This window comes from Gracilinanus agilis, chromosome 3, assembly GCF_016433145.1.
Source record: "Gracilinanus agilis isolate LMUSP501 chromosome 3, AgileGrace, whole genome shotgun sequence".
NCBI classification, from domain to species: Eukaryota; Metazoa; Chordata; class Mammalia; order Didelphimorphia; family Didelphidae; genus Gracilinanus; species Gracilinanus agilis.
Window position 1 is genome coordinate 109,090,045 of NC_058132.1, and position 14,262 is coordinate 109,104,306.

Consider the following 14,262-nt stretch of genomic DNA (forward strand, 5'->3'; position numbering starts at 1 on the left):
GTCCTCAGGCATGCATGGAGAGTGGGAGGGGTGCAGCCCAGGCCCCTGGCCCTCTGGCTTTCCCATAACGCACTCTGGTGAACTTTGTGCGGGGGGCAAGGGCATGCATGCCCACAGAGAAGGCACTGAGTGCCCACTCTGGCACACATGCCATAGGTCCACCACCATAGCCCTGATCCATTTGACTCCTCTTCTACAATTCCTCCTTCCTTTCACATACTTGCTGATAAATTAAGAATGAAGTTATATCCAAAAACTTCCTAGAAGGTAAGTTTTCTTGGTGCTCTTGAAAAAACAATGAGATCAGGGTACCACTGTATTCATTACTAAAGTTTACATGTGCTCATATTAATATATAATAGGCAGCACAATGGTTAGAACTTGGAGCCAAGAAGACCTGTGTTCAAATCTTGCCTCAAATACTAACTATATGACACTGGGAAAGTCACTTATACATTCTCCTTTTTTAAAAAAAATCTATAAAATAAGAATAATGGCACCTACTTCATGTGGTTATAACAAGGACCAAATGAGGTAATATTTGTAAAGTGCCTGGCACATAGTAGGCACTTAATAAGTATTTATTCCTTTTTAAGTCTGAGTCTTCAGTTTGAAAAGTATGTATCATTTAGCTGCTATTAATGACCAATAATAGAAATAATATATTATGGCTCTCAGGAGTACTTGTCTTTTGGCATGATTCAATTTAATTTTATTTGACAAATATTCAATAAATACCTAGTATATCAAAATTACCACCCAGGATGAGCTTTCAGGTCTTAACAGAAAGGAACCTAATTTTTTACTGGTAGAATAGTAGATGTTAGCAACAGCCAAGTGAGTGGGGAGTCTGGGTGGTTGGAAGGGACATTGGAATATGCTTTGTAGCATGAGAATTCTTATTAGGATGATTCAATTCCATAATATTATTGTCAACAGAACAACTAATATTCACAGCAAAGGATCTCTGGTTATGCCAACTTGGGCAATTTCATTCGTGAGATCTTTCTACTCAATCCATTTGAAAATCTATGTATGACCTAATAGATGAACTATATTTTATCTGAGTTTGTCTTTCAGGCATTTTCAGTCATGTCCAACTCTATGTGACTCCATTTGTGGTTTTATTGGCAATGACACTGAAATGACTCTCCCTTTCTTTCTTTAGCTCATTTCACAGATGAAGAAAATGAAGACAACAGGGTTAAGTTATTTGCCCAGTTACATAGTTAATAAGGTCTGAGGCTAGATTCAAAGTCATAGAAGATGATTCTTCTTAACTCCAGATTCAGCAATTATCCATTATGCCACTTAGCTGCCCCTCTCATCTGAGGCACACAGAAGTTACATGACTTGCCCATGATCACTCAGCTAGTAAATGTTAAAAGGAGAATTGGAATTCAGGTCTTTTTGACTCTAAACCCAATTCAATGTCCAGTTTAGGAAGGGTGGTTTATTTTTGTCTCACTTGTGTCATACATATGGTCATTGCTTATGGCCTATATGTTTGGATATGGTACTGGCTCAGTATGCAAAAATCAATGGCTAACAAATTCTAATCAGGGAGCAGAAAACTATAGTATCAGGTGACTTTAGAAATGCAAAGGGCTTTAAAGATGCTATAATCCGATAGCTGAACTACATCATTTTTGTTCAGTTGTGCTCAATTATTCCTTCTTCAGCTCATTTTACAGATGAGGAAACTGAGGCAAACAGGATTAAGTGACTTGTTATGAATCACACAGCTTGAAGGCAAAGCTGAATTTCAACTCAAGACAATGAGTTTTCCTGACTTCAGGCCCCACAGTTTATCACTGAGTCACTTGGTTGCCCTCTATTGTGGGAAGGAGTGAAGTTAACTGACTTTTCTGAGATGATGCAGATAGGTAGTTCATGACAGGGACCAGAATCCTGGTCTCCTATGCCCAAATCCAACACATTTTTCCCCACTTTCCCACACATGTGCTGCCAACTTCTAACTTAGCCTTTTTCAAATTCTAGTTACTCTTGTTCCAGGGTTTTCCTTAGGCTGTTGTAGTCAGCTGTTGTGTTCCTTTTTTCACATCTGTGCTTACTTTACATAGGTCCCACTTCTCCCAATTTAGGATGATGTTGAAATTTTGTCAGAATTGATCACAGGCTTTTTAAAGAATACATCTGCAGAATACTAAAATTCTCAATGGAAATTTCCCTTAAGATCCATTTGAGGTTAGTAAAAATAAGAGAAGAGGATATTCCTTTGGAGATCAGGGTTCAAGGCCTAGGATTTTTGCTAACTGTGACTTTGAAGAAACCATTTGACCCCTCTAGCCCTAGATTTTCATAATAAAAATTGAGGGAGTTAGATTGGATAATATCCAGTGATGTTTTAGACTCTATCTATCTATCTATCTATCTATCTATCTATCTATCTATCTATCTATCTATCTAATCTATCTATCTGTCTATCATCTATCTATCTCTATATTCTGTTTAGTGATTTAAACTTGTATCATTACTGGCCTTTATTCTAGCTCTCCCCAGTCTGTTTCCAAGATTAAGTTATAGGTTATCTTCAAACTGCATTAGAAAGGTAAAGTATCCTGGACTAAGGAGGTGATAGTCCTGCTGGTACTCTGCCCTAGATAGCCCAAATCTGGAATGCTTGTCTAGTTCTAGGTACTATATTTTATATTGAGCACTGATAAACCAGAGAAGATACAGAAGAAGCCATCCATGAAGGTAAAAGGATCTGAAATTATTTCATAGAAAGGATTAATTGAGGGACCCAAGAGTGTTTGCCCTGAAGAATAGAACACAGAAAATTTGTGTGACAGATTTTTATGTGGAAGAGAAGGGGCAGCTAGATGGCTGAGTTTGGATTCAGGAGGATGGATCTGAGTTCCAATTTACCCTTGGACACATATTAGCTGTGTGACCCTGGACACTTCACCTAAACTCTGTTTACCTCAGTTTCTCCATCTGTAAAATGAGCCTGGGAGGAAGATGGAAAACCATTCCAGTATCTTTGCCAAATGAGATCACAGAGTAGGACATGGTAAGAAAACAATTCAACAACCACATGGAAGAGAGACTAGGTTTGTTCTCTTTGGTACAAAGATGGAAGAATTAGGATTCATGAGTACAAGCTGTACAGCAGCAAGTTTAATAGCCCAGACTGTCCTCCCATAGCTCTGTGTAGTTATTATAATTTTATTTAGAAAATAACTTTATTATATCATCTTTCTACAAACCATATCAGAGGTAACTATGGCAGCATTAACAATAATAGTAACATTTAGTTTTCAACAGTTTTCAAAGCCCATTCCTACCAAAATCTTAGTGAAGTAATTAGTGAGAAGTTTCATTAATTCCATTCAGGAAAGAAAGAAATGAAGGTTTACAGAGCAGAGGGAACCTCAGTTAGTTTATGCCATCACAGAGCTGGGATTCACAAGCTTGCTTTCCGACTCTGAGTCCAGTGTTGTCTTCAATATAATTACACTGCCTAGTAATTCAACAAACATTTATACTGAATCCCCTATGTGACAGCAAGCATAGGCATTAGGGATACCACCACCACCACCACCACAACAACAACAACAACAAAGAAATAATCCCTAGCTTTCAGGACCTTACATTCTACTGTAGAGGTGAATATCATAAGAATATCGCCACTCATAATAGCTAAATCCTCTTTAAACCCAATGAAACTTTCCTTTTCCTAGGGTATTTGTTTCTCCCTTTTCTGAGAATGATTTCTGGTGACTGAACAGTTCTTGTTATTTGGCCTGTCAGCTTCCATACTTGGTGCATCGTTTCATTAGCATATTAATTACCAGCCCTGTGGGAACCCAAAGACTTATAATCCACAGTTGCATTATTTCACAGGGCAACTCATTTGGGTACTTTATGGGAAATGCAAGATTTAGGTTTTAATACAAAGCCTGAATTTGTCTTACCCTCTCCAATGTGATTTCTTCAAATTCGTATTCAATTTCTGTTCCATTGACCTGTGGAAGAAGAAAAAGAGAAACCATTAAAGATACATCAGTTTTTATTAAGATGTCGAATTCATGTAAAATCTCTATCAGTTTGTTTCCTTCCTTCTCAGGGAGGGGGAATAAGAGAAAAGGAGAGAATTTGGAACTCAAAAATTTTAAAGAGGGAATAATAAATATTGTTTTTACATGTAATTGGGGGAAAATGAAATATTTAAAAATATGCTGCTTTAAAAAAGATGTTGGGGAAAGAATGATTGCAAGTCTAATAGAAGGGGGGTGAATGTTGTCATCTGGATTATACATGAGCCAGATTTTCCTGGCGTTAGGGACTACGTGTATTCATCAAAATGAAAATATAACACAGGCCAGTTTAAAGAATATAGGAAGTTAAACTTCACTGGGAACATTCTGGGGTCATTAAATCCCTTACTGCAAATATTTTTTTTTCTCCAGAGTTTAATGAAATTCCCATTTTCAAATGATAAAGGATTAGCAACCTACAAGCATAGCTTTGCAAATATGAGAAAAATCATGCTGAAAATACATTTGATGCAATGATGAGACATGAAACAGAATGAACACCTGACAATGTTTGTAATAAAAACTGTACACGAGTACACCATTTCTCCTAGTAAACCACTACCCTCAAGCAATATGTCAGGAAAGGAGACAGAGAACCCTGCCTCCTTATCATTAGATCAGGGACTAGCAAGTCCATTCCCATTATCACGATGTCATATTTATTGGGAGGCTTTGGTGTAAGAGCCACCTGTGTTCTCTTCTTTGACAATGAGAAAAGAGCGAAAGAGAAGGTACTTGAAATTCCCAGTGAGTAACCAGCTAAGCTATCCAACCAAGTTTTACATTGATCTCAAGCCTAATGGAGAGAAATGCATTTTAAATACAGTCAGACAACATATAACATATGCCTTGGAATGGAACAGATGCACAAATGCATGAAGGGTAATTTTTCAACTATCTTTGAAGTATTCCCTTCCCATATTTTTATCTGTCAGCAGTCAGAGTTCTGCTCAGAGCAGGAGATTGTCTGGGATAGGAAAAAAAAATCCTCAAATTGGCTGTTTCTTTTGTTCTGAATGTGATGCGGCATTGAAACAACATCATCAGTCATTTGGGACATCAACCAGAGAGGGCTTGGAATTCCAACTACAAAACCATGATTTGCATATAGTGCTAACTGCTGGCTTGTTTTCCTCTAATTCAAAAAAGCTCACATATTCTCTGGCTCGTGTTCATGGACAAATTGGGGTTTGTTCTACTAAATTATGTAAGAAAATGTTCACATATTTTGTAGACTAATTTATTCAAGGCTTAGGTCAAATCTTATATCCCCCATGAAGGCTTCCCGAATGTCACTTGACTTGACTTGAACACCATCCCTTCTTTTCTCCCATACCCTTATCCCAGCCCCAAGTAATCTAGTCTTACCAGTTCTTAGGACACATGCTTCTGTTGTTTTTTTTTTTTTGTAATTGCTGTATTTTAATATGTGTTGTATTTCTTTCTATCCATATCTTATCATGCCCTGAAGGTTCCTTGAATAGAGGTTATATCTTTTGTTCTTTATCTGAATAAAGTCCTACCAGAACATCCTGAAAATGGTTAATGATATTTGTTGAACTAATTGGTTGAATAAAATCTAACAACAAAAAATCAATTAATATTAATAAAAATCTACTAGGGCAACCAGATAGCATGGGGGATAGAAAGCTTGACCTGCAGTCAGAAAGACTCATCTATCAGAGTTCATATCCAGTCTTGGACACTTACTAGTTGTGTGACCCTATTTACCTCAGTTTCCTCATCTGTAAAATGAGTTAGAAAGTAAATGGCAAAGCCACTCTGGTATCCTTGCTAAGAAAATCTCAGAGAAGGGGTCATGAAGAGTCAGACACATCTGAAAAATGACTAAACAAAAGAATCCTCTATGTACCAATCGCACACAAGACATCTGGCGGACAAAGACAAATGTGAAAAAATACATGTCCTGGGAAAGCTTATAATCAACTGAGAAGGGACTAAGTATACAGATATAGATACATACAAAAATAGAGAGGAGATTATTCAGAGAACAGCAACAGCTACAAAGGGGAACAGAAAAGACTCCATAAAGAAAGAACACCTTGAGTCAAGTCTTCAGGGAAGTTGGAATTTCGAAGATAAAACAAATGAATATGTAACAAGCAAGACAGATAGTCTTTGTCCATGGCATGGAGAAGAGACAGTATGTATCCTGTGTTAGAAACAGTTAGAAGGCCAGTTTGGCAGGATTCTATGTGAAAGAAAACAATTAATTATAAAGTTAGAAAGGTAGACTGAGGGGCCAGGATGTAAAGGTCTTTAAAAGCCAGACAGAATAGTTTTTATTTAATCCTTGAATTAAGAGGGAGCCAAAGGGGGACATTAAATAAAGGGGTGACATGGTACAAGCTGTGCTTTAAGAAAATCACCTTGGCTGCTGATGGGGACAGAGATTGAAGCATTTGGTCAATACCATTGCAGTGATAAGCAATTGGGACTGCTTTGTATTATATATCTTTCTATACATATCTGAACTGCTCTAACAGACTGAGGCAGTCCAAGATTTTGTCTTTTTCCTTTGTTATACCCTTTCTCCTCTCCCCCATAGCACAGAACTATGGTTCAATTTCCAGACTAAGATTAGGATTGTTTTGTCCTCTCAGGGTATATCATTCAACCATTTAAATGGTTGTTGTGCAGAAAGCAATTTAGTTTTGTTCTGCTTAGCCCCAAGGGCAGAATAAATACCCAGAAATGGAAATTAGGGCAATGTAAATTTCAACTTAATGTAAGGCAAAATGTGTTAATAACCAGCCCAGCACATAATGTAATGGGCTGTTGCTGCTTGGAGGAGAGAGTTTCCCATTACTGAAGTCTTCATTGAGAGATAGAATGACAATTCATCAGTGACCACAGGATTAAAAGTAGACTAGAGTTAGGAGGAATCCTAGGGTTCAAGTAGTCCAAAGTCTTCACTTTACAGATAAGGAAACAGAGGAGAAGTCAAATGACTTGCCCAAGGTCATGTAGACAATAAGCACATCTAATTTGGACTCAGGTCCATAATCCTCTCTCCAATTGATTCTTCATGCAGTTGCTAAAGTGACTTTCCTAAGTCTGACCAAGGCTGTCTATTCAGAAATTTCAGTTGTCTCTTGTTGCCACATTACAAGGCAGTCAAACTCATCTTCTCTCTATTCCTCAAAAATCCTTCTGCCATCTTTGTCTCTGTATATGGCAACCTCATGTAGAGAATTTACTACCTCCTTGCTTCCATCTCTTAATGTCCAATCCCTTCCTTCAAAGTTCATCTCAAGAATATTTTTCTCATTCAACCAGGTTCTAATGCCTTCCCTTCCTGCCTTTCCCCCTAATCTCCCTTACCCAAGACTTTTGAAAATCTGTCACATATATACATATATATATACACACAAACACACACACATACACATACACACACATATATATGTGTACATTTCTCCCCTATCAAAACATAAGTTCTTTGAGAAAAGGCCTATTATCTTTTTTCTCTTTGCTCTCTCCCCCCCAAGCACTGGGACTAGTACATACATACATGCTCATTGATTATGCCTCCAAGTTCTCATTGCTGTATCATATTAGATGATATTGATGGGATACATTTGGGTAGAGGTTGGATCTCTGGTCTCATCTAACAATTCTGTCATTCTCAAATTATTAAATGTTTGTTCAGGGGATGATGGCTGACCAAACCATCAACAATTAGCACATGGAATTTCAGAAGCCATAGAATAACTCCTCAACTCTGAGAATGCTGAAAACATGGCAGACCTTCTGTAAGCCCTGGAGTAAGATATATATTTTTTTTCCTCCATTATGTGATCTAATTGGTTAATCACATTTTGCTGGGTTGCTACATTACCAAACAGCCCTAAATGAAATCTGATTTTCTAGGCTTAAGGAAGTTAATGGCTTAATAAATGGGGTCTTGATGATATTACTAAGTATATTGTAGCTTCTCAGAGGTTTTCATCCTTTGTGTCTAAAAATAATAAAAGCCAAGAGGTATAGGGGAATGATGAGGAGAGATAGCAGTGGAGGACCTGGGTTCAAATAATAGTCATCTCTCTTATTACATATGACAACTTAGAGAAATCATTTAAATTTGGGGGACTGATTTAAAATTTTGCATATTTATTCATGCATGCCCAAATATGCTTGGTTTTAAGCCTTTATTGATTTCTGAGGAAAAGCTGGCAGAATCTAGCCATGCTGGAAAGATGGGGAGATGAGAAAAGGACTTTGATTTCTTCTTTGAAGGCTCTTTCTGGCTCAGTCATCAAAATTCCTAAAAACGTTCCTTTCTTCTCTGCTAGCCCCCAACCCACCAATGATCAATCGTAACCCTCTTGGGAGCCTCCAACTGCACAAACTCATTCTCAAGGGGTCAGAACATACGCATTAATGGAAGTGACTTGAGTCACTATAAAGGGGCAGGGCACAGGGTTCTTTTTATAGGATATCCCCCACCAGCAGAATAAGGGAAGGTTAACTCCATTCCATGTATGGAGAAGGAGATGGGAGGAAGAGAAAAAGGATTCACTGTAAGAGAGAAAGAGATTAAGTTAATGTAATCTTCAATTTATTAGTGTGATTCTATGACATTTTTCCTTACTCCATTGCTTCTAGTGATTTTTGTCTTGTGTTCTTATTTAATGCAATCACCTATGGAGGTGGCAGCTTTCCTCTGCTCATGAATTCTCAGAGGTTCAGCTGACAAGAATTCTGGTGATAGCTCCTTCAAGGCAAAGCAATGGTGGAGTGGTTGACTTTTGTTTGCACATTTGTGGCCCATCCAGCTCTTCTGATCACAATCTTAATATCCTAAAGGCTCTTAGGTACTAATAGGAAATATATTGCCTTAATTGACCTGCTAGGTCAGGCAGTATGGTACAGTGAGTGGAGAGCAAAGAAGAATTAGAGACAGGAAGAAGTTCAAGTCCTTCCTTTAACTCATGCTGGCTGTATATGCCTGGGGAAAGTTGCTTAATCCTTTGATGTCCTGCGGAACTGAGACTCTGAGGTGTAGAAAAGTTGCTGAGCTGCATTAGCTGGGGAGAAGGAGAATAGATAACCACATTGATCAAATTATGAAACATAGGATTTTAGACCTGGGAGGGACCTTAGAGATCATCTAATTAATAATTAATAATAGCTATAAACAGTGCTTTAAAGTTTCCAAGTGCTTATAATATATCTCATCTTAAATTCACAACTCTGTGAATTTAATGACTGAGAGGTAGTCATGATCATTAACCCCATTTTACAAATGACCAAAGTTAATAATAATAATATCACCTACCTCCTGGGTTGTTTTGAGGATCAAAAGAAATATTCACTGTAAAGCACTTTAGTACAGTGCCTGGCACATACTAAGTGTTATAAAATGTTATTATTATTATTATTATTATTATTTTACACATGGGGAAACTAAGGCAAACAGCGCTTGTGACTTGCACAGTTTCATACAGCTAGTAGGTGTTTGATGCTGGATTTGACTTCAGATCATCCTGACTCTAGGTCTCATGCTGTTACCACAGTGCTTCCTGGGTGATCTCAAAATTGTTCAGATTTTAAATGGGCAAGCACAGGACTCCTCACTCATAATATGTCTTCTAGCAAAGGGTGAATGAGCACTTGGGCAGATTGTAAATAAAATTCTGTCTAGATTGCCTCTGAGGTCCCTTCCAAACAAGATTCTTCAATATATATGCACATACATATCTCTATGCAGTATGAAGCACTTCCTCCTCAGATCTAAGAATTCCAGTATTATTTTAAGACTCCCTTTAGGTGCCACTTCCTAAAATGATCACATCTAAAACAGTGACTGAAAGTTAATGTATTTCCATCTGCCAGAAAAAGTATTTGCAAATATAGCTCTCATTCATAAAATAAGTAATTCTTGTATGTCCTATCTATGACTTCAACTTGGGTATTTAACTAGTTCTCCAAGTAAGACATTGAGAAATAGTGATCTGTATGTAGTAAAACAAATGAAAAAATATTTTGCCCTTAAAACCCACTACTGTGATGAAAGGTGATGAATGTGCTAACTACTACACAGAATCACATAGGTAAACTGAGATCAGTAAATTGTCTTAGACTTAGAGTCAGAACATCTGAATTTAGGTTATGCCATTTGCTAGTTGTAAGACCTTAGGGAAGTCCCCTAACCCCTCTACATTTTGGTTTCATCATCTGTAAAAGAGGGTCAATGTCTATCTATGTACCTATATATGCAGACATAGCCAACATGGAAAATAGTTTTGCTTAGTTATGTGTATTCATTTAACATATATATGTATACATAAAGTGGGGGAGGAGACAGAAGGCAGAAAGATGAATTTATTTTTTAACTATTTTTTTTATTTTTTAAACCCTTAACTTCTGTGTATTGACTTATAGGTGGAAGAGTGGTAAGGGTAGGCAATGGGGGTCAAGTGACTTGCCCAGGGTCACACAGCTGGGAAGTGTCTGAGGCCGGATTTGAACCTAGGACCTCCTGTCTCTAGGCCTGGCTCTCAATCCACTGAGCTACCCAGCTGCCCCCTATTTTTTTATCTTAAGAATATAAAATTAAATTTTAAAAGGATGTACAATCTTCTGATTCTATATAATTCACAAAAAAAACCTGTTTTAAAGGAAGCAAAAAGCCCAAAGTCTTGTGATATGAGGGCTTTTTTTTGTGGGTATAGATTAGAAAGAATATTGGATTTCAAGTTAGAAGATTAAAAATTTCGTGTGACTATGGGACCTTGGGAAATTGTAACTTCCTTGGTCCTCAGGAGTTAGATTGGATTAGATGACCCCCAAAGTGTAGGGCATTTTCCTGACCTTTAAATTCCATGATGCTCATTGCCACACACAGAGCTTATGTAGATCTTTTTCCTTTGTGTTTTGTGCACACATATTCTTTTCCAGATTGGCAAGGGTGAACTGCATCTGCCTATACTGACTGTGCTTCTTCCTTAAAGTGACTTTGTCTGGTGCCAGGAAATATGTTGTGGAGCTTAATCTTTGGGAGCATATGGCCACATTGCTATGATACTTCCCCAAACAAATGTCTGGATCATTCCCAGTAATGCCACCATCTCCCTAGTGTCCCTGGTCTGGGAATTGAGGAGCTCTCCCCCAGTTCCTCTGCTGCTTTAGATAAGCACAGTTAACTGGAGCCCTTTCCTAAGCAATATTATTCAAATCTATCTTTTCTTCTCAATCAAAATCCACCACCAGCTTTCGTGTCCTTTTTTTTTCAGCCAGCACAATCAATACAGGCTGGTCTAGAGGACAGAGACCTGGTCGAGTTATATCAGGCAAGTTGGGTCAGTGTCCAGCTAGCTACGTGATGCATAATCACTGAAAGTCTTTAGATCTATTCTTCTCTTAAAACTGACATCTGTAGCTGGTCATGTTATGGCAGTTTAAATTTAATTTAAAAGAAATTTAAAAGAAATTTTTAATTTTAATTTAAAAGAATTATTTAATTTAAAAGAAATGTATATTTAAAAGAAATTGACAGTTCTATGCAAAGACCATTATTATGTGCATTATTCACCATATTTGGTGGATACTCTTCTACCACATCATTGTGCTTGGCACATAGTAAGTATTTAATAAATGTTTGTTGACTAGCTGAGTCACTGTTGGGGAGATGATCCTCCAAGATTAAAAAGCTTCAAGAAGGAGTGCAGCATAATAGATAGAGCTTTGGATTTCAATTCAGGAAGACTTGGGTTTGAATCCACTCTCAGATACTTCCTAGTTGTATGAGCTGGGGGCAAGTCCCTTAAAACTCTCAGGACCTCAGTTCCCCGATTTGTAAAATGAGGCAGTTTGACTTGATGACCTTCTGGCTCCAAATCTATGATCCTAAATATAGGCTCAGTAGAAGAAGGTCCTTCATTCTGGGCAGTGGTTAGCATATTCATCACCTTTTGGCATAGTAATGGGATTGTGCAGTAGAGGATCCTTATTCTGTCCTTTTGTCCTAGAGCAGTGATGGGCAAACTTTTTAAAGAGGGGGCCAAAGGAAAAGAAATGCTCATCTTCCAGTCTGTTTCTAAGGCAACTCTTTCAAAGTTTCATTGTATTGTATCCTACTCATTGTATTCATCAGATTAGGAATAATGTCCTGGCTGGATAGAACATTTCAGGGGACCGCAGTTTGCCCATCACTGTCCTAGAGGGATCAATCTAGCTACATTTGGATAGAGTGTTTGCCAAAAGTTGGGCCATGAAGTGATAAAAAAAATCCACTGGTTAAGCAACTCATGAGAATCATCATCTACAATCTGTAGGGGAAGTGGCCCTAGTGATGAAATTATGGATCATAGGATGCTAGGGTTTTTGATAAAGAAGGGACCCTAGAGATCATTCAGCTAAACCCTACTTTATTTTAGATGTTGAAATTAAGTCTTAGAGAAATAAAGATTTTGTAACTTTCCCAAGGTCACACAGTAAGTGGCATAGTCAGGTTTCCAAAAGCAAATCCTGTTCTCTTTCTACTAAGCCACATGTGCTGCCTTTTGAAGTAGGGAAGTTAATTAATATTGATGTTACTGCTCTGTAGATGGAGATGTCATTGGGCTGATATGGGATTCTAATGGTGGTTACAGCTATGTTTTTTTTCTGCCCATAAACTATGACTTCGAGTTAAGAGATTCCAATCTTAATTAAATAAACTTCTAAGTTCAGTGAATCGTTAAACTATGGCTTTCACCAATTAGGGATAAAAATTAATCAGTTGCCAATAATCTACTCTGATTCTGAATCATTATTTTCTGAGACTTCAAATTTGTTCTACCTTTTCCATTAAGTCTTTGTAATAAAATATAAGCCTGCCAGCTTTAAAAAGGTGATCTTCAATTTTCATTTGGAATAGTTTTTTATTAATTATAATTGATGGGTTTTATACACATATATGCATATATCACATATTTAGCATTTACACAGACATATACATTTAATTTTATAAAATATGATGAATTGATACAATCATTTGCCCTTGACAGAACAAGGGAACTTGCCCAAGGGTTGAATAATGTATACGTGTGTGTCCAGATATGCATATATATATATATAAATACATGCACAGCCCTTACATATATATACATATATATATATATACATATATATAATCATAGAGGAATATAGATATAGAGAGATAGCAATATGGTGACAAATAAGTAGATGGATAGCTAGCTAGATATTCGATTTAGGGTTCCTTTAGAAATATAGAAACAGACAGACAGACAGACAGACAGACAGACAGACAGATAGATAGATATTTGATTTAGGATTCCTCTAATAAAATGGAAAGAGCCACATCCTTAGCCCTGGCCACTTAATAAGTGCATTGGGATCTGGGGTTAGCTTTAGTTCTGAACAAGGCAGCATTTTTTCACAATTCCATGTGTTCCCTTAATTCTTGTCATGAGACAATATACTACAATGGAAAGAACCCTGGACACAGAGTCAGCAATCGTGGGTTCAAGTCATGGCTTCTACATCTTCTATTTGTAGGACTGTTCCCTTTTAATATATGTAAAAAAACATTAAAAAAGACCATTTTTGCTGCCTAAATCACAGTTGTGAGGTAAGCACTGGCTTACACATCATATATACTATTTTTCCCTGAAGCATCAGGAGCCCACGGTTTCTGATGCTCGCTTGCTATGTGGCCAGGGAGAAATAACCTCAACTCATTGGTCCTTGGTTCCATATCTAAGTAGGCAAGATTTGGTGATTATTAAGTTTCTTTACATCTCAACATTCTATGAATACACAACTGATGAAAGATGCACCAAGCATCCCAAAAACAGTAAATAGCATTAAAAATGAAATTGGTTGAGTACTGCCTCTTGTTATATGTTACGAAACATTAGATTGTGCTTGTTAAAATACTTGAATCTTACTTTTACTTCCTCATAAGTGATCTATTTATCACCAATAACTTGATATCTATCTCTACTACTCTCCTGAAATTCTACACTTGTGTATTGTCAAGGACTTCTGAATCGCTAAATCCAGTGAGATTTTCCTTTTCTTCATCCTTTCTAACTTCTGGATACTATATATATAATATATAAAATTATCACATTACCATATATTATGTATAATAGATATACAATTATAATATAACATAAAATACAATATCACACATCACATATCCTAAACTTAAATATATATATATATA

General features: G+C 37.1%; 1 protein-coding gene across 1 annotated transcript in view; it reads right to left on the reverse strand.

The window, feature by feature from the left end:
- The window catches only part of DLG2 (discs large MAGUK scaffold protein 2), a 1,542,336-nt gene that overhangs the window by 892,027 nt on the left and 636,047 nt on the right, over window positions 1-14,262 (reverse strand). Inside the window, exon 4 of the mRNA XM_044668933.1 lies at window positions 3,942-3,992. Coding sequence (XP_044524868.1) covers window positions 3,942-3,992 — 51 coding nt within the window. The remainder of the gene's footprint in view (window positions 1-3,941; window positions 3,993-14,262) is intronic.